This window comes from Somniosus microcephalus, chromosome 8, assembly GCF_052327205.1.
Source record: "Somniosus microcephalus isolate GS21.2 chromosome 8, FLI_Smic_1.0, whole genome shotgun sequence".
NCBI classification, from domain to species: Eukaryota; Metazoa; Chordata; class Chondrichthyes; order Squaliformes; family Somniosidae; genus Somniosus; species Somniosus microcephalus.
In genome coordinates, this window is record NC_140994.1 from 60,127,003 (window position 1) to 60,151,466 (window position 24,464).

General features: G+C 45.8%; 1 protein-coding gene across 1 annotated transcript in view; it reads right to left on the reverse strand.

Annotated features, from left to right (window-relative positions):
• Positions 1 to 24,464, reverse strand: part of LOC147113546 (coiled-coil and C2 domain-containing protein 2A-like) — a 403,075-nt gene that overhangs the window by 232,675 nt on the left and 145,936 nt on the right. The window contains exons 11-12 of the mRNA XM_085996133.1: positions 13,983 to 14,248; positions 5,202 to 5,355 (exon numbers count right to left, since the gene is read on the reverse strand). Of these exons, the coding sequence (XP_085852259.1) occupies positions 5,202 to 5,355; positions 13,983 to 14,248 (420 nt within the window). The remainder of the gene's footprint in view (positions 1 to 5,201; positions 5,356 to 13,982; positions 14,249 to 24,464) is intronic.

Here is a 24,464-nt window from a genome sequence, read left to right on the forward strand (position 1 = left end):
GTAGCTTTCTTACGTCACAGCTAATGTTGTTCCTATATACAAAAGGTGAGATAGAACAAAACCTGGGAACTTTAGACCAGTCAGTTTAACATTGGTGATAGGAAATATACTGGAATCTATACTAAAGGAAGTGATAGAAGAGCATTTAGAGACAGAAAAATAATTTTAAAAATAATTAGCATGGATTCCAAAAGGCTAAGTCATGCTTAACTAACCCGAAAGAATTCTTTGAAAAGGTAATGGAATGAGTAGACAAGGGTAATGCAATAGATGTCATATACTTGGATTTTCAAAAGGTCTTTGATAAGGTGCCACATGGTAGGCGTATGACAAAGGTTAGGGCATGTGGAGTCGGGGACAAATAGCTGAATGGATAGCAATTTGGCTAAAAAATAGAAAGCTCAGAGTAGAGGTAAAGGGTCGTTATTCAGATTGGAGGGAGGTAGAAAGTGGTGTTACACAAGGATCAGTGCTGGGACCACTGTTATTTAAAATTTTCATTCATGATTTGGACTTAGGAACAAGTAATTCAATATCAAAATTTGCGGATGATACCAAACTGGGATGTATAACTAATACTAAGGAAGAATACAAAATAATACATGAAGACATTAGAACACTTGCAGACTGGACAGTTAAGTGGCAAATGAACTTTAACACAGATAAACGTGAGGCGATGCACCTTAGAAAATAAGAAACTGAATGGGTAGAAGAGCAACGGGATCTAGGGATACAGGTGAACGTCCCAGAAATAGTTGAGAACCAAGGATCTAGTGAGAATCAGGAACTGAAAGAAATTAGTATTAGTGAAAAAAAGTACTGGAGAAATTAATGGGACTGAAAGCCGATAAATCCTCTGGACCTGATGGCCTACATCCTACGGTTTTGAAAGAGGTGGCTAAAGAGATAGTGTATGCATTGGTTGTCATTTTCCAAAATTCCATAGATTCCGGAACGGTTCCTGGGGTTTGCAAGGTAGCAAATGTAACCCCACGATTTAAGAAAGGAGGGAGAGAGAAAGTGGGGAACTACAGACCAGTTAGCCTGACATCAGTAGCAGGGAAAATGCTAGAATCTATTATTAAGGACATCGTAACAGTGCACTTAGAAAATAATAATAGGATTGGGAAGAGTCAACACGGATTTATGAAAGGGAAATCATGTTTGACAAATCTGGTAGAATTTTTAGAGGTTGTAACTAACAGGATAGATAAGGGGGAACCAGTGGATGTGGTATACAGGTATTTGGATTTTCAGAAGGCATTCGATAAGGTACCACACAGGTTAATAAACAAAATTAGGGCTCATGGGATTGGGGGTAATATACAAGCATGGATTGAGGATTGATTAATGGACAGAAAACAGAGAGTAGGAATAAATGGGTAATTTTGGTTGGCGAGCTGTAACTAGTGGGGTACCACAAGAATCAGTGCTTGCGCCTCAGCTATTCACAATCTACATCAATGATTTGGATGAGGGGACCAAATGTAATATATCCAAGTTTGCTGGTGATACAAAGCTGGGTGTAAATGTAAGTTGTGAGGAGGATGCAAAGAGGCTTCAAGGGTATATAGACAGGCTAAGTGAATGGGCAAGAACATGGCAAACGGAATATAATGTGGAGAAATGTGAAATTGGTAGGAAAAATAGAAAAGCAGAGTATTTTTTAAATGGTGAAAGATTGGAAAATGTTGGTGTTCAGAGGGACCTGGGTGTCCTTGTACATGAATCACTAAAAGTTAACATGCAGGTACAGCAAGTAATTAGGAAAGCAAATGGTATGTTGGCCTTTATTACAAGAGGATTTGAGTATAAGAGTAAAGCTGTCTTACTGTAATTATATCTTCTTCTTCTTAGGCAGTCCTTCGGAACCGAGGATGACTTGCTTCCACATTAAAAATGAGTTCTCAGGTGACTGATGAGTCCAATGCAGGGCCTACAGTCCCTATCACAGGTGGGGCAGACGGTGGTTGAAGGGGCGGGTGGGTGGGGTGCTTGGGTTGACATGCGCTCCTTGCGCTTGGCTTCCGCTTGCTCCCGGCGAAGAGACTCGAGGTGTTCGGCACCTTCTCGGATGCAATTATATAGAGCCCTGGTGAGACCACACCTGGAGTATTGTGTACAGTTTTGGTCTCCTTACCTAAGGAAGGATATACTTGCCTTAGAGGGAGTGCAACGAAGGTTCATCAGACTGGTTCCTTTGATGAGGGGATTGTCCTATTAGGAGAGATTGAGTAGACTAGGACTATATTCTCTGTTAGAAGAATGAGAGGTGATCTCATTGAAACATACAAAATTCTTACAGGGCTTGACAGGGTAGATGCAGGAAGGATGTTTCCCCTGGCTGGGGAGTCTAGAACTAATGGTCACAGTCTCAGAATAAGGGTCGGCCATTTAGGACTGAGATGAGGAGAAATTTCTTCACTCAGAGGGTGGTGAATATTTGGAATTCTCTACCCCAGAGGGCTGTGGAGGCTCAGTCGTTAAGTATATTCAAGATAGAGATCGATAGATTTTTGAATATTAAGGGAATCAAGGGATATGGGGATAGTGCAGGAAAGTGGAGTTGAGGTAGAAGATCAGCCATGATCTTATTGAATGGCGGAGCAGGCTCGAAGGGCCAAATGGCCTACTCCTGCTCCTATTTCTTATGTTCTTATGTAACAAATCATTAAAAGCAGCATCACAGGTCAGCAAAGCGATTAAAAATGCTAACAAAGCACTGGGATTTATTTCTAGGGATATAGGGAGAAAAATTCGGTTGCTTTGCACCTCCCATTACGCCCTAAGCAGGAGGTTAGCGGCGGCGCTGCACCCCCAGCGATGACGTCATCGCTGTGCGCAATGCCCCGGCCACAATCTTCGGTAGCGCCCCCTAACTCACCGCCGGACACTATGTCTGACGGGGTCAGGGGGGCCTACCTGCGGCTGGGGCGGCACTATTTATAAGCGAGGTGCCGGGCGGCCATTTTTGTTGCTGGCTGCCTGCCAGCAGCTGCCTCCGCTGCCATCCTTAGCCTCCTTACCTGCCTCCCCCGCCGCGGAGTGCCGGCTGTGCTCCATGAGCCCGGCACTTCTCTTGAGTGCCGGGCTCTTTTGCCGGCACTCCCGATCCCCGGGGGCCCAGCTTGGCCCCGGGTCGCGCTGCGCAAGGCCCCTCCCCTTTAAGAAGGGGAGGAAGGCCTGCAATACCACAGCACACGTAGAGATATTCCGTCGCAGCGCCCCAAGAGGGAGGCGGGGCACTGCCAGTAGAACCCCACTTCCCTCTTGGGGAGCTATCACTCAATTTCAGTCGTGGGGGTGCTAATTTTTTTCTGGGTAGCGCCCAGGCAAAGTTAGCACCCCAAAGCGGGTGCAACTCAATTTTTCCATAGAATTCAAAAGTAGTGAAGTTATGTTAAACTTGTATAAGACCCTGGTTAGGCCACACTTATAGTATTGTGCACAGTTCTGATCTCCATACTATAAAAAGGGCATAGAAGCATGGAGAAAGTGCAAGGATGGTACCAGAACTGAGACATTACAGCTATTGGGAAAGATTGAACAGGTTGGGGCTTTTTTTTCAGAAAAGAGAAGACTTAGAGGGGACCTGATAGAGGTCTTTAAAATTATGAATGGGTTGGACAGGGTAGATGTGGAGCGAATGTTTCCACTTGTGGAAGAATCCAAAACTGGGGGCCATAAATGCAAGATCGTTATTAATAAATTCAATAGGGAAATAAGGAGAAAGTTCTTTACTCAGAGAGTGGTTAGAATGTGGAACTTGCTACCACAGGAAGTGGTTGAGGCAAATAGCTTAGATGCTTTCAAAAGGAAACTAGATGAGTATATGAGAGAAAAGAAAATAGAAAGATATGCTGAAAGGCTGAGATGAGGTAGATGGAATGGGGGGAGATGCGTGTAGAGTATAGACACCAGCTCAGACTAGTTGGGCCAAATGGCCTGTTTCTGTGCTGTATATTCTGTGCTGTATATTCTATGTAATATTGCATCCTGTCTGCATTGACCTTAACTGGCGCAGGCAAAACGTGCTCCAGCCCCTACAGTCCTGGATTTCTAGGCCGTGGTTTGTAGATTCCACCACACTTCCCACTATGTGTTAAAATCTCCTAGGCAAATCACCAATTACTCTAACAATGCTTTGGAATTATCCACCTTTTAAAAGCTGGGCCCCAGATGTCTAGATCCATGTCCTCACTAAATCTGGAGGGAGGTGAAATCACCCTTGGGCAAGGTACTTCCGCTCCTCTTCCACCATCTCCAATTACTCCTGGCAATCTATTCTATATGCATCATGCACTGCGCTGTCCTCCATCTGTCTATCTAAATCTCCAAGGGGATGCCTGTGCTGTTGCTTCCCAGAATGATGCAATGACAGGTGAGGTTCTCGGTGATTGCTCCTGGGTCGTACTACAGCTTCTCTGCTATAACTGCAGAGGTGGAAAGAGCAAATGAGTTTGGAGGAGGCCCTCAGCCCTAATTATTGGACAGCTGCCCTTGGCAATCAGCTGGTATGCTGCAATTGATGTATGTCAGTTTGTGTGTTAATGCCTGTGGGGGTATATAGGATGCAGTAATAAGGAAAGTTCAGTGTTCTGAAACCTTATGCTGGGACCACATCTCCTGCTACCCCATTTTTTGCCTCTGTATACAAATCACAACCTTATACCTCCAGGGCCTTGCCTCAAAAAGGGTGAGATTGTGAACATCCACTATTGTTATGTAATATTTTGTTCATGGAAAAGAAGCAGGGATAGAGAAGGTCACAATATGTAAATCAATCTGCCTACCCCATGTGTGAAAGCACAAGCCATGGGGTTTGTGAAGACAGAAATACACGGCATGTAGATGCAGGTCATAGGATCAGACTTCTGGCAGTCCTTAAAAGGGAACTTTTCCAGACTTTTGGGAGGAGAATGCAAGTGCAGTTTTCATGTGGCTGATTTGAAGCAGTAGCCTTTAAGAATACATTTTACTCTGTTTACAGTTTCAAATCTGCCATAAAACAGCAGTAATTTAGAGGAGATTCCAAGCTGTGGGCTAGACTGAAGTACAATGCCAATAAAGGAAGGGACTTAAAGAGATATGAGAAGGAAGTAAAATGAACAATGCTCTGCATTTGACTTTCCTATAGTGCATAATGGATGACTGCATGAACTTGCATGCTCTGGTATTTCAATACTTGTAGCTGTACTTACTGCTCCCAACTCCTTCATGATTAGTTGTAACTATCTCATCACTACTAAATTCTATCTCTTCCAAAACAGCAGTACTGGTAATCATGGTTACTTCAGGAATGGGTATATACACTTTTGCCAGCATTTTGGTGCTTTTGCTTATTAATTCATATATCTATAAAATGGAAAGAGGTCAAATTGTTAGTGTGAAAGTATGTTCTTTACTACATTTTTTGTTCTCATTAATCACCAAAATTAAAATCCTTTGATACTGCTTACTGTGCAGACAATAAATCAGTCTCAGAGCAGTTTGTATAGCTTTGGAAAGATGATTGTGGTGCCTGTAGCAGTGTAACATGGCTGTGATGGACACAAGTTCTTTTCCTGCAATATGCTATAAAATATCTCTATACTACAGAAGATCATATGAATTTTAAGGTGACCTTGCTCTCATGGCAGCTTACACCTGGGTGGGATATGCTTCTGGCTGCATCTCTCGAGCTTGCTCCTGGGCAGCCTAATGTCTCCTCCCACGTTCCATTGGTGAGGTGCTATGAGGGGGAGGCCAGAGCTCTGGCATGTGCTGCTGCCTTGAAAAATATCAGTATTAGGCAGGTGGACTCCAGTCGTCACACTTCCACTGAGCCCTGTATCTGTGTCCCTGTTGATTAGCGGAATGGCTAGTCTAATGGCAGCTATCAGATTCTGATAGCCCACTATGCAGGGTGCTGTCTATTTTCTCACCTACTGTCACCAGAGCTGCTGTCTGTGCTTCTATGAAAGTGGACGTACTGCTTCTTAAGTAGGGGTTTGCTGCAGATTCCAATGAAGCTTTAACACATATCTGCTATGACCCTGCAATGAAGAAAAATCTTCCTTGATGTTGCCAAAAGGACAGCTGTAGGCTCAAGAGAACCCAAAACTGCAGATAGCCTTGCTTTATGCAGGTGTACTTTACCTTCAATGTAATTTGAGTGGAAATTATGGGAATTCTGATGCATGACTAGGCCTATTAGAAAATGGGTGGATGCAGTAAGTGTACATCCTTCAATTCCAGCAGAAATCTTTTTCGCAGCCAAACCACAGCAAAATTTTATGTGCTGCCAGGCCTGCCCCAAAATTTGCTCCCACATGCTGCTATCTGCCCCAATTATTCCTCCAGTGCGCAGAAAAGCCTAAGGAAATTCAGGATTATACTGACCTAGAAAGCAATCTTGGATGCATTCTAAAAAGCATTCTGCAGTTTGATCACTTACATTACCTTTATTCCAGAACCTCTTTGGATACTGAAAATCACCCATTATTATTCTCCTGTTGTTCTTACATATTTCTACGAACTATCTATAAATCTCCTTCTTTCTCATTTCCACTATTCGGAGGCCTGTAATGCACACTGTGACCAGGATTTTGCTCACTTCGGCGGGAGCATGGCGGATGACATCGGTGGCGGGTCCTGACCCCGCTGCTGGCTCCATCCCACTCTGTGAAATGAATTTCCTTTGATAGGGCTTGTTAAGCCCATTCAGCGTGTTCCTGGCCAATTAGAGGAAGTGGGTCTGGTGACGTCATTTGATGATACATCATCAGCCGGTTTCCATAAAGGGACCATATCAACATTTATTTTGACATTTGTGCTATCAGTGTTCTACAACATTGAGGTGCAAACACTGACAAGCACTGCACAAAGGCACAGGGCTGCACTCAAACTCCTCATGACTCACTCCATATGCTTATGGAGGGAATCACAACATGCAGGGAGGTCCTCTTCTCTTCCCATGGGCGGAAGAGACCTTACCCAGGAGATCAAAACAGCCTGGTTGCACATTGCAGTGGAGGGCACAAGCAGGGATGTGGTCAGGAGGACCTGGATGCAGTGGCGCAAACATTTCAATGATCTCAGTAGATCATGAAACGTTAGTACAAAGCCACACTCAACCTCATCCTGCAGTGCCTCTCATCACATCCCCATCACTCTGCCTTCCCTACCCTACTCCTGCACATCCTTACTCACACCAACTTACCTTGGACCTCCACCCATCCATTTCTATCTATATTATCACATCCCCATCTCACTAGCCACCCCTCACACTCACCCTCGTCCTAGTGCAATCATACCAACTAACAACACACAAGGGTAGGCACTTGGGTGTTTTATGCAATGTTCGTGTAAAGTTTCTGTTAATGTGATGTCAAACATTGAAACCTTTATTTTCAAAACTTTGGCCCGTATTTTCCGATTACTGACCTCCCGTGGGCGGAGGCCTGCGATCTGGAAAAATCTGCGCCCTTGCGTGAGGGCTCCCGGGACGCACAAGCTTCCGCTCCTGGGCCTCTCCAAACTTGAAGTGTGCAGGGCCCATGTATCCCAGGGGCGCATGTAGTTCGCAGCGTCCCTGGGATCACGTGGGCCATGGGGAGCCAATCACAGAAGGGAATCTCCCTTCATACATTTGACATTTGACAGGAAGACCTGTCAAATATATGAATGGAGATCAATGAAAAAACATAGTAAAACTTTAAATAATTTTTTTTTAATCAATTTTTAAAATGACTTGAAATTACAATAAATTTAAACAAAAATTTAATGTTTTGAAAAAAATAATTAAAGTTTTTTACAGGGCTAAAAATAAACTTGTTTTGAGTTTTGAAGAAGGGTTCGACCTGAAACGTCAACTCAAATTTCTCTCCACGGATGTTGCCTGACCTGCTGAGTTTTTCCAGCATTTTCTGTTGTTATTAAAAATAAACTAAAGTTTTTTTAAATGATAAATCAGTGAAAATTTTTTTTTTTACTTTTTTCAACTCTTATCCTGCTTTTACCAGGCGTAAGAATTGTAAGGGTTTTCTGCGGGCAGAGGGTCTCCAAAAAGCGGAACTATCCGCCCGCAGAGGCCCTTCTCCAGTGCAGCCGGAGGATCTGGCAAGACCATTCTTGACAGATCGGAAATGCCAGTTTTCAGTGCATGCGCTATGCATGCCTGAAACCGGCATTTCCAATGTCCCTATGGGTGGGTACACAGCGCGTACCCACCCATAGGGATTGGAATATCTGGGCCTGTACGTTCTTGGACAGATTTGTGTGCACCTTTGGAAGTGGCTTAGTGAGTTGCAGTGAATGGTGAGACATAACAGTAATCCCGCAATGGCGATGAGTGTGAAAGGAATGGATTGGGCATTGTAGGGATGCTTTATGGTGTTGGTGTGGGGTGGTGCCAACCTGGCGCATCATGTGGCAGCCAGGGTGTACAGCGTCAAGTGAAGTAAATCTGGCCAGAGTGAGGCCATCCCTGGTCTCCCGGGCAACAATGTGGTCGGGCGCTGATGCCCTCTGTCCTGTGCAGCATTAGTTGATTGCGGAGAAGGTTGGTGTTGTTGTTGGTGCTGCATGAGGAAAGTAAATGGTATGTGGCCTTTATTACAAGAGAATTTGAGTATAAGAGTAAAGACGTCTTACTGCAATTATATAGGGCCTTGGTGAGAGCACACCTGCAGTTTTGGTCTCCTTGCCTAAGGAAGGATATACTTGCCATAGAGGGAGTGTAACGAAGGTTCACCAGACTGATTCCTGGAATGGGGGGATTGTCCTATGAGGAGAGATTGAGTAGACTAGGCCTATAATCTCAAGAGTTTAGAAGAATGAGAGGTGATCTCATTGAAACATACAAAATTCTTACAGGGCTTGACAGGGTAGATGCAGGGAGGATGTTTCCCCTGGCTGGGGAGTCTAGAACCAGGGGCCACAGTCTTAGAATAAGGGGTCGGCCATTTAGGACTGAGATGAGGAGAAATGTCTTCACTCAGAGGGTGGTGAATCTTTGGAATTTTCTACCCCAGAGGGCTGTGGAGGCTCAGTCGCTGAGTATATTCAAGACAGAGATGGATAGAATTTTGGATGTTAAGGGAATCAAGGGATATGGGGATAGTGCAGGAAAGTGGAGTTGAGGTAGAAGATCAGCCATGATCTTATTGAATGGCAGAGCAGCCTCGAGGAGCTAAATGGCCTACTCCTGCTCCTATTTCTTATGTTCTTATTATGTTCTTATGGTGTGCCTGATGCTGCTGGTGTTGGGGCTGGTCGTGGTGGGATTCAGAGGACCAAGGTGAGAGTATAAAGGGCACCCATGCTGATGGAATAGAAGGCAGATGAAGTAGAGATGACAGAAGCGATCTGTCAATGGTGAGAGAGATAATGAGGTCAGACTGGATGGAGTCTTGTGTAAAGACTTACAGCATGGTGAATCTGTTGTGGAAATGCATTGAGGAAGAGCTTGTAGCTGAGGGAAGATATCTCTGTCAGGTGGGAGCTTTTACTTTACATTTGAAGCTGTCAGCTCATCAGCTGATTCAATGGCCACTGAACTCCCACCTCAACTTGACAGACGTGGTCCACAACCAGCATGGAACCCATGGGAGAGCTGTCAAATGCAAAAGGTAAGCTGAAAATCATTATTAAGTGGCTCTAAACAAGCCACCAATTACCTGAATTGGGTTGCCTGCCGCTGCCTGTTGGGTCTGCTCAGCGCTGACAGACCAGTCATCGGGAAAGGCGCGTGGGAGCGAGTTGACAGCGGGTTCCCAACCCACTGTCAAAAATATCAAATTTCCGACCCGACCCGCCACCAATCGCGCCCGCTGACCCCCCAGAAAATTCTGGCCCAAGAATCCCTTAACTTCATCCTGATGAATTCTGTTTTAATGCAACCTCCTAGAACATTCTTAAATTCTAGTGGTGTAATACAATCCTTTAATACTGTCACTCCATCCTTTTTTTTCCCTCTCCATTTCTCATAAATGTTGGGCTAGAAATTCAAAGGTGCCAAAAATGGAGCGCAGGAAATGGGGCACGTGTCACACGCGCTTGTTCATGTGGTCCCAGGCAGCACATAAAAGTCATGCTGGGACCTCATTAAAATGATTTAATAGCTACCCGCACTATTTATTTTTATGCTGCATGCCTGTTAGGAGGGATGGGAAATTGGTGTGTTTGACACCAGTACCTCTTAAAGGGGAGCTGCACTCTGGCTACAGACACCAGGGAAACTTCCAAGTTTGAAGGAGATGGCTGGAAGAGGTTCAGACAGGGCCCCCAGGTTCTCCAATGCCGCGTGGGAGGCCCTGGTCCAGGCGGTGGAATGGAGGATGGAGATCCTGTTCCCCTCAGTGAAGTGGATAGCCCTCCAGGCAATACTTCCGCCGCCAGTGGGAAGAGGTTGCAGAGGTGGTCAATGTAAAGAGCTTAGCTCCTAGGACATGGCTGCAATGCTGAAGGAACTTCAGTGACCTCACCAGAGTTGTCAAGATAAGAATACTGTTCTCTTACTCTCTGCTCACACTGCCACCACCTCCAGCCTCACTTCACTCTGCATTCCTTCACTTTCCTACAATCGCTGCACCACACTTCACTCCACCTCCATCTCCTCACAGTCACACACTCACACTATTGTGACACTCACATCTTACACACTGCATACCGACTATTCTACCTGGACAGGCACATTCTCCAAACACTTCACAAGACTGCAACTGACACACTGCCTTCTTTCAGGAGAAGGTCGCGCACAACTTGAAACAGGAGGCTACAACCCTCTCCCCCCATCCCCTACTCTCGAAGAAAGAATGCTGGCCATCACAGGCAGGTTTCTTCACACCTTATTCTCTTTTTCCTTTCTGACTTCTATCTCACCCTACACACTGTGCATGACAAGTTGCAGCTGCTTTCACCAGCCATTTCTTCCTCTTTTCGCACTCCTGGTGAGGTTATGGCAGTGGAGCAGGACCAGCTCCGAGGAAATTGTCAGCCGCAGTCATTCTGGAAAGAAAAAGCATCCAGGACCTCCCATATTGTGTAGGTATTGCACATCACAGGCTTTAGCTGTCCCTCAAACTTCCCTTAAAAGTTTAACAAAATCAAACACAGCAATTTAATTATTTAACCCCTCAAACATAATTTTAGACCAACTGCATCTCATGATTGAAGTTAGACCAACTGCATCTCATGATTGAACTCCTGCTGTAACTAAATTCCATACTCTCTGGACTTTTCACACTCCATTAGTCTCTCACTGCTCAAGATTAATCTCTCGCTACTAAACTTAAATTTATATGAGCTTAATTTATACAACTGCCCAACTGTCACAGAAAAAAAAGCTAATCAGAGAATGACTCCTGATACCATTTATATAATAAGAACATAAGAACCTAAGAAATAGGAGCAGGAGTAGGCCAATCGGCCCCTCGAGCCTGCTCCGCCATTCAATAAGATCATGGCTGATCTGATCCTAACTGCCAATCCACTATCACAGAACCATCTCCTGCATCTAACAGAATTAGACACACGAAATAGGAGCAGGATCAGGCGACACGGCCCCTGGGCCCACTCCGCTACCCACAGGGCCATGACCGATCCGAACCTAGACTCATGTCCAAATTCCTGCCCGCTCCCCGTAACCCTTAATTCCCTTTACTTCTAGGAAACTGTCTATTTCTGTTTTAAATTTATGTAATGATGTAGCTTCTACAGTTTTTTGGGGCAGCATATTCCATGGACCTACCACCCTCTGAGTGAAGTAGTTCCTCCTCATCTCAGTTTTGAAAGAGCAGCCCCTTATTCTAAGACTATGCCCCCTAGTTCTAGTTTCACCCATCATCGGGAACATCTTCCCTGCATCCACCCGATCCAACCCCTTCACAATCTTATATGTTTCAATAAGATCGCCTCTCATTCTTCTGAACTCCAATGAGTAGAGTCCCAATCTACTCAACCTCTCCTCATATGTCCATCCCCTCATCCCCGGGATTAACCGAGTGAACCTTCTTTGTACTGACTCGAGAGCAAGTATGTCCTTTCTTAAGTATGGACACCAAAACTGTACGCAGTATTCCAGGTGCGGTCTCACCAATACCTTGTACAACTGAAGCAATACTTCCCTATTTTTATATTCTATCCCCCTAGCAATGAAAGCCAACATTCCATTGGCCTTCTTAATCACTTGCTGCACCTGCATACTAACCTTTTGAGTTTCGTGCACCAGGACCCCCAGATCCCTTTGTACTTCAGTACTTTCCAGTTTCTTGCCATTAAGATAATAACTTGCTCTACGATTTTTCCTGCCAAAGTGCATAACCTCACACTTTCCAGTATTGTATTCCATCTGCCAAATCTCTGCCCACTTACTTAGCCTGTCTATGTCCCCTTGAAGGTTTTTTATGTCCTCCTCACTCACTACTTTCCCCCCATCTTAGTATCATCTGCAAACTTTGATATGTTACACTCGGTCCCCTCCTCCAAATCGTTAATATAGATTGTAAAGAGTTGGGGACCCAGCACTGACCCCTGCGGAACACCACTAGTTACTGATTGCCAGTCTGAGAATGAACCATTTATCCCAACTCTCTGCCTTCTGTTAGATAGCCAATCCTCTATCCATGCCAGAATGTTACCCCCAATCCCGTGATTTTTATCTTAAGCAATAATCTTTTGTGTGGCACCTTGTCAAATGCCTTTTGGAAGTCTAAATACACTACGTCCACTGGTTCCCCTTTATCCACCCTATATGTTACTTCCTCAAAGAACTCCAGCAAATTTGTCAAACATGACTTCCCCTTCATAAAACCATGCTGACTTTGTCCTATTAAATTATGATTATCCAAATGTCCTGTTACTGTCTCCTTAATAATGGACTCCAAAATTTTACCTACCACAGATGTTAGGCTAACCGGTCTATAGTTTCCAGCCTTCTGTCTACTGCCTTTTTTAAATAAGGGTGTTACATTAGCAGTTTTCCAGTCTGCCGGGACCATTGCCGAGTCCAGGGAGTTTTGGAAAATTATTACCAATGCATCCACAATCCCTACCGCCACTTCCCTCAAGACCCTAGGATGTAAGCCATCAGGTCCAGGTGATTTATCCGCCTTGAGTCCCATTATTTTACCGAGTACCACTTCCTTAGTGATTTTGATCGTGTTTAGCTCCTCCCCCCCTTTAGCCCCCTGTTTGTCCAGTGTTGGGATATTCTTAGTGTCTTCTACTGTAAAGACTGATGTAAAATATTCATTCAGTGTTTTTGCCATCTCCATATTTCCCACCATTAATTTCCCGGTCTCATCCTCTAAGGGACCAACATTTACTTTAGCCACCCTTTTTCTTTTTATATAACTATAAAAACTCTTACTGTCTGTTTTTATATTTTTTGCTAATTTACTTTCATAATCTAGCTTCCCTTTCTTAATCAATCTTTTTGTTATTTTTTGCTGTCTTTTAAAGTTTTCCCAATCCTCTATCCTCCCACTAGATTTGGCTACCTTATATGCCCTTGTTTTTAGTCGAATACTATCCTTAATTTCTTTACTTAGCCACGGATGGCTGTCTTTTCTTTTACACCCTTTTCTTCTCAGTGGAATATATTTTTTTTGGAAGTTGTAAAATAACTCCTTAAATGTACACCACTGATCATGTATCGTCTTACCCTTTAATCTATTTTCCCAATCCACTCTACTCAATTCCGCTCTCATACCTTCATAGTCTCCTTTATTCAAGCTTAGCACGTAATAAATTAATTTATTACTGGCTCAAACTAACCCACAGATAAGGCCCCAAATAAATAGGTACTGAACAGCACAAATGAAGTAAATTTAAATTTAAATAAAATAAATAAGTAAAAATGTCAATACTTTAGTCCCAGTGATTTCCACTGATGCTAAACGTCACACCCTCTGACCCATCATATCCAGTGGTCTCTTACTGCTCAAGATGATTTTAAATGAAATTGGAGAATATCAGCTGGTAGCATCAGTAGTAGTTACCTCCAATCTAATGTTCTCAGGTTTGTGAATTATCTGAATGTTAAATATTTGTCTAAATTGTACACTGAAATCTGACTGTAGTTGCGAGGTAACAGTGGACGAAACAAGTTTGTCATTGTAGAAAATACTAATGAAGAATTTATGGCCATGCACTTCTGTCCTTCTGTGCAATTCACCCCTAAAATTAGACACAAGAATAATAGCAGTTAGTGGAATAATACTTCTTTGCACAATAATTGAAGGAAAGTTTCTGTTACTGGTAAATATTTATCTTAAAATTAGCTACACAGTTTGTTCAACACCAAATTTAATGTCACATATATAAGGAAAGTTTTTCAATCCTGCATTAAATTGAATATTAGCATGAAGCATGTTACTATCAATAAAAGAGTCTCTAAATATCTGCTGTTAATAAATAAATAAATATACAAACCTGATTGAATCTTTGGAGCTGAAATCTCAATGGGCCCACTTCACCAGTGGAAGAATGATGCAGTGGACTTTAAGTCAAAGCTTGGAGTGCAACCCTGACTGCCCAAAATTATATGGATCAGATCATTTGCAAGCTTGGGGCAAATGGCCCAGGAAGGGCGCAACAAAAAAAGTCATTTAAATCTTCAGCTATTTTATAAGCTATTAGGACGTGACCTTTGCCTACAGAAATGTTGGGGCCTCTCCTGGGACATCAGTAGATCTCAGCTGGCAAGAGTCCTACTGAAGATTACATATACTGGGTATAATTCCTTAAGTATCCTGGGATCTGTAGATTGTAAAAGCTTCTATAGGTATGAAAAAATGAAGAGGTTAGCAAAAGTAACCTCTTCGTTACAGGCAGAGACAGAAGAAATTATAATGGGGAATAAGGAAATGGCAGAGACATTAAACAAATATTTTGTATCTGATTTCATGGAAGACACAAAAAAAATTCCGGAACTAGTGGGGTACTGAGGGTCTAGTGAGAATGAGGAACTTAAAGAAATTAGTATTAGAAATATAGAAGACAGTAGGCCATTCAGCCCCTCGAGCCTGCTCTGCCATTCAATGAGATCATGGCTGATCATCCAAACTCAGTACCCTGTCCCTGCTTTCTCCCCATATCCCTTGATCCCTTTAGCCTTAAAAAATATATCTAACTCCTTCTTGAATATATTTAATGAATTGGCCTCAACTGCCTTCTGTGGTAGAGAATTCCACAGGTTCACCACTCTCTGGGTGAAGAAATTCCTCCTCATCTCTGTCCTAAATGGCTTACCCCTTATCTTTAGACTGTGACCCCTGGTTCTGGACTCCCCTGCCATCGGGAACATCCTTCCTATTAGTAAAGAAATAGTACTGGAGAAATTAATGGGACTAAAAGCGGACAAATACCCTGGCCTACATCCTAGGGTTTTAAAAGAGGTGGCTACAGAGATAGTGGATGCATTGGTTTTGATATTCCATAATTCCCTAGGTTCTAGAATGGTCTCTGCGGATTGGAGGGTAACCCTGCTATTCAAGAAAGGAGGGAGAGTGAAAACGGGGAACTACAGACCAGTTAGCCTGACATCAGTAGTAGAGAAAATGCGAGAATCTATTTTTAGGGATGTAGTAACAGGGCACCTAGAAAATCATAGTATGATTGGGCAGAGTCAACACATATTTATGAAAGGGAAATCGTGTTTGACAAATCTGTTGGAGTTTTTTGAGGTTATAACTAATAGGATAGATAAGAGGGAACCAATGGATGTGGTGTATTTGGATTTTCAGAAACATTCGATAAGGTGCCACGCAAGAGGTTATTACACAAAATTAGGGCTCATGAGATTAGGGATAATAATGGATTGAGGATTGGTTAACAGACAGAAAACAAAGAGTATGAATAAATGGGTAATTTTTGGGTTGGCAGGCTGTAACTAGCAGGGTACCGCAAGGATCAGTGCTTGGGCCTCAACTATATTGATGACTTAGATGAGGGGACCAAGTGTAATGTATCCAAGTTTGCTGACGACACAAAGCTAGGTGGGAAAGTAAGTTGTGAGGAGGATGCAGAGAGGCTGCAAAGGAATATGGACAGGTTAAGTGAATGGGCAAGAACATGACAGATGAAATATAATGTGGAGAAATGTGAAGTTATCCACTTTGGTAAGAAAAATAGAAAAGCAGAATAGTTTTAAATGGTGAGAGACTGGGAAATGTTGGGATTCAGAGGGACAAATCACTGAAAGTTAACATGCAGGTACAGCAAGCAATTAGGAAACCAAACGGTATATTAGCCTTTATTACAAAACAATTGGAGTATAAGAACAAAGAAGTCTTACTGCAATTATATAGTTCCTTGGTGAGACCACACCTGGAGTGCTGTGTACAGTTTTGGTGTCCTTACCGAAGGAAGGATATACTTGCAACAAAGGTTCACCAGACTGATTCCTGGAATGGGGTGATTGTCCTCACAGAATCACAGAATCACAGAAACCCCACAGTGCAGATAGAGGCCATTTCGGCCCATCGAGCCTGCACCGACACATATCCCACCCGATCCCCGTAACCCCTACACAACACATATCCCACCCTATCCCCGTAACCCCACGTATTTAATCCCCCTAACACTAAGGGTCAATTTATCATAGCCAATCAACCTAACCCGCACATCTTTAGACTATGAGAGATTGAGGAGTCTAGACATATATTCCGTAGAATTTAGAAGAATGAGAGGTGATCTCATTGAAACATATAAAATTCTTACAGGGCTTGACAGAGTAGATGCTGGGAGGATGTTTCCCCTGGCTGGGGAGTCTAGAACTCGGGGTCACAGTCTCAGAATAAGGGTTTGGCTATTTAGGACTGAGATGAGGAGAAATTTCTTCACTTAAAGTGTTGTGAATCTTTGGAATTTTGTATCCCAGAGGGCTGTGGAAGCTCAGTTGTTGAGTATATTCAAGATAGAGATCGATAGATTTTTGAATATTAAGGGAATCAAGGGATATGGGGATAGTGCGGGAAGGTGGTAGAAGATCAGCCATGATCTTATTGAATGGCGGAGCAGGCTCAACGGGGCAGAATGGCCTACTCCTGCTCCCATTTCTTATGTTCTTATCTGCCCCAAATATACCCACTTGACATGGAGGGGGTGGGTGAAAGACTTTCCCCTTCCCACCCACAGTAGAATTTAGCTGCTCAGTATAAATAGGGTGGAATGAAAGTGGAAATAACCCCTAGCAGATAATCCACGCGGTCCCCACTGGAATTTCAGGTCCTGTGTTGTTATGGGTCCTTTTAAGATCAGCAGTTTTGTCAAGATTTAGACCTTTGAGACCTTGGGACTAATTTTACTCTCCTTACCACCTTGATTCCAGGGGTGAACAGGGTGCAAGTGTTGCGTTTGCAAAGATAATCCAGAAACCGTAAGCAGAGTTCAGTTCATGTTGCTTTTTTAATGGCTGCCACACACACACACTTCCAGGCAAGAGCAATCGAATACCTATACACAATACAATGATAACAGCACTATCAAACTCCATGTGCTCAAGCCAAGGCAATCGAGTACCTATCACCAATGTCAGACATAACATTTCCTCCCCCCTCACAGAATTTCAAACATGAAATGTAGTGACAAAGTCCTGTAGGTGGCCAGGGCGAGAACGTGTATGAACAGGCCGAGGTGTGGACTGGTGAAGAGCAGGCCGAAGTGGGGACTGCTGAGGAGCAGGCTGAGGCACAACATCTGCTTGGGAGTTGGCTGGCTGAGTCACATGTGCATCCCGCCACTCTGGGGGTAAGGCTTGGGGGTTAGGTCCGTATAATCCCGTATCAGGGGGTGCTGGCACCTTCTGAAGGCGGCTGGCATGCCACCGAGAGCCGTCAGTGAGGCAGAAAGTGGCTGGTCCAAGTTGGCGGCTGATTTGGAGAGGGGAGGACCAGAATGATGCCATCTTATTATTGCGGTGAGGCCTGCGGACTCTGACCCAATCGGAGACTGAGATGTTGGGCGCCTTGGCCCTCTTCGACTGGTCGAAGCGGAGTTTCATCTTCTCCTGCTGTCTAGCGACTGTGGCTTGAGCCGGTGGAGCAGGGCTCTGAGCTAGTGAGGGGCGGAGCCTGCCAAGGGGCAGCATGAGCTCACAGCCTAGCATGAGGGATGCGGGTGAGACCCCTGTAGTGGAATGCTGGGAGGCTCTGTAGTGCAGCAGTGTGTGGAGGAGGGCCTTGTCAAATGCACACCCCTGGGATAGGTGTGCTCTGAGGCCATTTTTCAGTGTCTGGTTAAAACGCTCCACCCCCCCCATTTGACTCGGGATGGTAGTATGCTGTGCGAATGTGACGGATGCCCTTGCTCTCAAGGTAAGAGGAGAGTTCCGAAGAGACCATTTGGGGGCCATTGTCTGTGGTGATGGCCTTTGGATGCCCCCAGCGGGAGAAGAGGGACTCAAGGATATCAATGATGACCCGAGAGGTGACAGAGCCCACGGCAGTGACCTCTGGCCATTTTGAGTGCAGGTCATAGGTCACCACTAGGAACCGTTGATGGTGGGGGACACCATGGATCTCCCCACAGACGTCCGGCTGCAGGTGCTCCCAGGGCTGAGAGGGCCAGGCAAGGGGTTGCAGGGGTGGGGGAGCTTGGTGGCCAGTCTTGCCACTTACAAGGCAGGCTGCACAGTCCTTGACCAGGGCCTCGATTTCCCTGTCGATACCCGGCCACCACACTAGGTCTCGGCATCGTTGTTTGAGCTTCACTATGCCTAAGTGGCCCTCATGCGCCATGGATAAAACACGCGCACGAAGGGCACTTGGGACCACAGTGCAGAGCCCACGTGCAACACAGGAGTCATTCCAGCAGGAGAGCTCCTCTTTAACTCTGGAGTAGGCAGACAGTTCCTCAGGCACCTTGCGAGGCCAGCCATCTCTGATGAAGGTGCACAGCTGGGAGAGGGCCGGATCCTGTTCAGAGGCCTCTTTGAGCTCCTGGAGAGAGACTGTGGTTTGGAGAGGCATGTGCAGCACCTGGACGATATCCTGTTCCACATGTTCAGACCCGACGAGTGGGGCTGGGGCAGAGACAGTGCGGGAGAGCAGATCTGCAACAACATTGTCACGTCCTGGTGTGAACTGGAGACTGAAATTGTATTGGCGGAGGCGGTCAGACCAGCGGTGTAGACGCAGTGGTCTGTGGCCCATGCCGGATGTCGACAGCAGGGCAGTGAGAGCCTGGTGATCGGTTCGCAGGGTGAAGGCACAGCCATACGTGTACAGGTGCCACCGCTCATATGCCCAGGCGCACGCCAGCGCCTCACGCTCGCCTACTAATTATTTCTGTTCGGTGGGGCTAAGGGCTCGGGAGGCAAAGGCGATTGGTTTCTCCACTCCATTCTGTATCTGCGATAACACCGCCCCCACAGCTGCAGCGGACGCGTCGCAAGTGATGAGGGTGGGGCTGGCAACGTCAAAGTGAGCCAACACTGGAGGCGACGTGAGCTGCGATTTGAGGAGGCGAACAGCTTCCGTACAGGCTTGTGACCACACCCAGGGCTCATCCTTTCGCAGGAGCTGGCGCAGTGGGGCTGTGGTGGCTGAGTACTGGGGCAAAAACTTCAGGTAGTACCCAGTCATGCCAAGGAAGGAGGCAACCTGTGCTGCAGAGCTGGGTTCTGGGATGCTGTGAATGGCATCCACGTTTGACTGGAGTGGGGATATACCATCAGCCAACAACCAAAACCCCACAAATTCGATCTCTGAAACAGCAAAGACACACTTTTCGCCATTCAGTGTGAGCTTGTGTTTTGCTAGAGCTGTGAAAACTCTGTGAAGGCATTCGTCGTGAGTGGAGGTCGAGGGCCCATGCATGACAATGTCATCCAGGTAGATGGCCACCCCAGGAATGCCTGCGAGCACAGAGGACATCACCTTTTGGAAGCAGCTGGGTGCAGAGCTAAGTCCAAATGGCATCCTGGTGTACCGAAAGACGCCAGCATGTGTCACAAAAGCAGTGAGGTCCCTGCTGCTGGGGTGGAGGGGAACCTGTAGATAGCCCTGTTGAAGGTCCAGTTTCGAGAACAGGATGGAACCATAGAACTGCGCTGTGAGTTCCTCTGACGTGGGCAGTGGATACTTGTCAGGGATTACGGCCTTATTCGCTGCTCGAAGATCGACACAGATGCGTAGACCACCTGACTTTTTCATTGCGACCACTAGGTTGGAGACCTATGGGGAGGCATCAACTGGTTCGATGATGCCGGCTTCCAGTAGCTGCTTTAGTTCAGTTGTGACCCCGTCATGGAGAGCAAGCGGGATGCGGCGCAGTGGCTGAATGACAGGGGTAACGGTGGAGTCAACCATGGGCTGGTGGGTGAAGGCAGTCAGGCAGCCCAGACCCTCGAAGAGTGCTGGCCATGTTTGGCGCCACGGTGAGGCGACGTGCAGAATCGCAGACCCGCCGGTGTCCAAGAGAGAAAAACCCAGGTCAGTGAAAAGATCCAGTCCCATCAGGTTAGCTCCTTGGCGTGCCACATGAAAACAAAAATCTGGCAAAACTTTTGTTCCATAGCGTACAGTGAGCTTGACTGAGCCCACTAGTCCAATTTTCGAATTACCATACCCGCAAAGGGTAGTGAAGGGCGCAGAGAGTGGCAGGGAGCTGAAAAAGTGTTTGAATGTGTCCACATTCAGCAGTGAGATGCTGGCACTGGTATCCAACAACAGCGGGATGCACAAATCATTCAGGTTAATTGTGCATGACTTGAAAGCCACTACTGGCCCAGAGCTCACGTTGTGAATTATAGTGCTTGGGGACTGAGATTGTTCATTTGTAACAACTGGGGCAGAGCGGCAGACATTGGCAAAGTGATTTTGTTTTCCACAATTGCGACAGGCTTGGCTGCGCGCGGGGCAATTCTGCGCTCTGGTAGCATGTGAACGAGATCCGCAGTTTCCACACTGTTGCCGCGGTAGCGTGCATTGCTGCCGTCGCGCGAGCATTACCGTGTCAGAGCTGTCGGGGCCGAGGGCGCTGTCACTGGGTGTGTGTGCTAGTTTCGCTGCACATTCGGCTGCAGACGCCACTTGAAAGGCAATGTTGACTGCCTGTGACAACGACAGATCGTCGGACTCGAGTAACAGTCTTTCACGCACTCTCACGTTGTTTGTGTGCTCTATTAGTTGATCACGCACCATCTCATCTTGTAGTGCACCGAACTTGCATGAGCTAGCTAACCCCCTCAAATTAGCCACGTATTGATGCACCGACTCGCCGAGGAGTTGGTGACGCTGTCTAAAAATGAATCGCCGCAGGAGGGCACTTTGTGGGGAAGAGAAGTGTGTGCTTAACAGAGCCACAGCCTCATCATATGATTGAATTGAGTCTGCTGTGCATAATGTCCCAAGAACACGCTGGCCCTCCACTCCCAAGCAATGGGATAACAGTGCCTTTTTCCGAGCCGTACTCACAGTTTCTAGTCCAAGAGCAACGAGGTAGGTTTCAAAGGACTGTAACCAGCGAACCCATGGGATCGGGGGCTCACCTGGTTGTGCAAGGAAGGGAAGAGGTGGTGGAAGAGAGATTTCAGCCATCCTTGTCGCCAAATGTTGCGTTTGAAAAGATAATCCAGAGACCGTAAGCAGAGTTCAGTTCATGTTGCTTTTTTAATGGCTGCCACACACACACACGCTTCCAGGCAAGAGCAATCGAATACCTATACACAATACAATGATAACAGCACTATCAAACTCCATGTGCTCAGGCCAAGGCAATCGAGTACCTATCACCAATGTCAGACATAACAGCAAGCGCTCAGGAAATTGGGCAGAATTCAGTACTACCTGACCTCTGCCGATATTTCGGGCCATTTCATTTTCTGTTGGGGCCTTTGAATAGCGGTGGAAACTCCCATGTCCCGACACAAAAGGCATCAAGCGGTATGGGGAGAGAACGGAAATATGGTATTGAGATAGAGGATCAGCCATGATCATATTGAATGGCGGAGCAGGCTCGAAGGGCTGAATGGCCTACTCCTGCTCCTATTTTTCTATGTTTCTATGAAACAAGTAGAAGCTTCCGGAACGGTCCAGGCGGCAGAAGCATTGCTTAAGCAAGCTGATTGTTTGCTGGATAATATTTCTGGTGGAGGCATGGCTCTCGTTGTAGGCCTGATCTGCAGCTGTGCATGGATTCCTGACAAGAGTCATGAGCCATGTCCAGAGGGGATAGCCCTTGTCGCTCAATAGCCAGCCTGTAAAATGCTGGCATGGTTGGAATAAAACCGGCACAGAGGACTGGCGCAGGATGAAAGAGGCATGACTGCTGTCAGGATACTGGGCACAGGCCTGCATGATCCATTGCCTGTGGTCGCAACTACCTGTATGTTGAGGGAGTGGAATCACTTATGATTGATAAAGATGCCAGGCTGGTGATAGGGAGCATGCAAGGCAATGTTGGTGCAGTTGGTGGCACCTTGCACCCTGGGGAAGCCAGCCATGTGGGCAAAGCCTAGTGCTCTCTTATCCTCCTGCACTCTGTCCATAGGAAATAGGAGATGTAGGTGTTCCTCCTGGTGTAGAGAGCCTCGGTGACCTCCCTAATACAGCGGTGTACTGCGAACTGAGATATGTTACTGATGCCACCTGCTGTATCCTGCAAGCTGAGGGCCAAGGAAACCTTGGCAGCCACAGGCTGTGCTGACCATGCCTTGGTGCTAGGCTTGAGTTGTGGCTGCAGCAGCTGGCATAGCTTGGTGACAGCCTCCTTAGTTAAGCAAATGCTCCTCAGTGAAGTTGAGATAGGAGAGGTGCTCCCTGAATAACTGCTGTGGCTATGGCCTCCTGTGCAGTGCCCTCTTCATATTCTGGAAGCTGCGCCTGCTCTTTGTTGTCCTCTTTGCTGCTCCCTCTCATTCGTCAGCCCTGAAGGCAGCCCTATGAGGCCAGACGTTAACCAGCATCCTGAAATGATAAACCAGCAACTAACCTGTAAGTACTACATGATCCCTTTAAGTATCTGGTATGGGGTCCATCCTGCCAGTTAGCGCCACATGTTGCTGGGTGAGTTGAGCACTTGGCGAGGGGCACACCAAAATCAAAAACGAGTTCTGCAAGAAGTGCATGACCCTAATTTGAATTAGATATTCAGCCCTTTAAATCTCCTGATGCCAACACCTATACCAATATTCCAGGGGCGCATTTCCAGCTGCTAATGAGCGTGCGTATCCTGCCCATCTTCTCTTTCCAGAACCTTCTGAATCTAGCCTTGTACATTCAAATTTCCCGTTCTCTTCAGATGGGAAGGCCACAAATTCACCTTCTCATATCTATAGTCCCTTAGGATTATTACATCCAGCTACACTTTGTGACATGCATACACAGTAAATTGAACTGTTGGGTATGCTTACCTTGGTAGCATCCTCAAGGTGTGTCATCTTCTTCCACATCTGTTCCTAGGTTTTGCAAATAATGCATGCAGTGTTGAGCCTGGCTGCCACCTCCTGCCAGGCACACTGCCCTGTTCTGGAATGGTAAACAGGGGTATCTTCCTTCCACCCACCTCATGCAGCAGCACCTCCACTTCACCAGTCATCAAACAGTGGGTCGCTCCATCACTGGGCTAACACCTCAGTGCTGTACTGATAAACTGCGACATTGGTGGATGCACCATATTTCATATAAAATGTTAAAGCACAGTCTCTTCTACCTGATCCCAAGGCAAAAGAGATGAATTGATCATGCATCTCATTTGCAGAACATTTCTGTGTGTAAATTGGGTGCTGGTTGTGTTTACAAAATAATACTTCATAAATGAATTAATTAGCTGTGAAGTACTTTAGGACATCCAGATGATGTAAAAGACCCTATTTAAATGCAAGTTCTTTCTTTCTGTACTACAGACTCCATTTCCTGCCTCCGCACTATTTGCACTAGCCACTGGGTTTTGACAGCCACTCTTGTTTCAAACAGCTTTTGGAGAATGATATATACATTCAAAATGTTTATTTATTTTAAAAGCCAACAATAGTTTTGTCCCTATACATGGCCATTTACTTTTATATTGATCCAGGATCACTGTTAGCAGCCCTTAAAGGGCCACTCACACAGCAACTGTCAATCACATTAAGCCAGTACCAAGGCTACTACTAATCAGGATGAAAGGTCATCAACCTGAAATGTTAACTCTTTTTCTCTCTCCACAGATGCTGCCTGACCTGCTGAGTATTTACAGCATTTTCTGTTTTTATTTCAGATTTCCAGCATATGCAGTATTTTGCTTTTCTACTACTAATCATATTGGCCCCGATTTTAACACCCCCCGCCTGGCGGAAACCGAGCCGGGGGTGGGGGGGCAGTACAAATGAGCAGCGACTTACCTCTATCATCCCGCTGCCTTCCCGACGTGCTCAGATGGTAACCTGCTCGTTTGAGCAGGCGAGCAGGACACCCGTCCCAAGTTGGTAGAGTCTTGTTTACATATACAGATCGGGGACCGATGACGACATCGGAACCTGATCTGCAATTTTAGTTGGA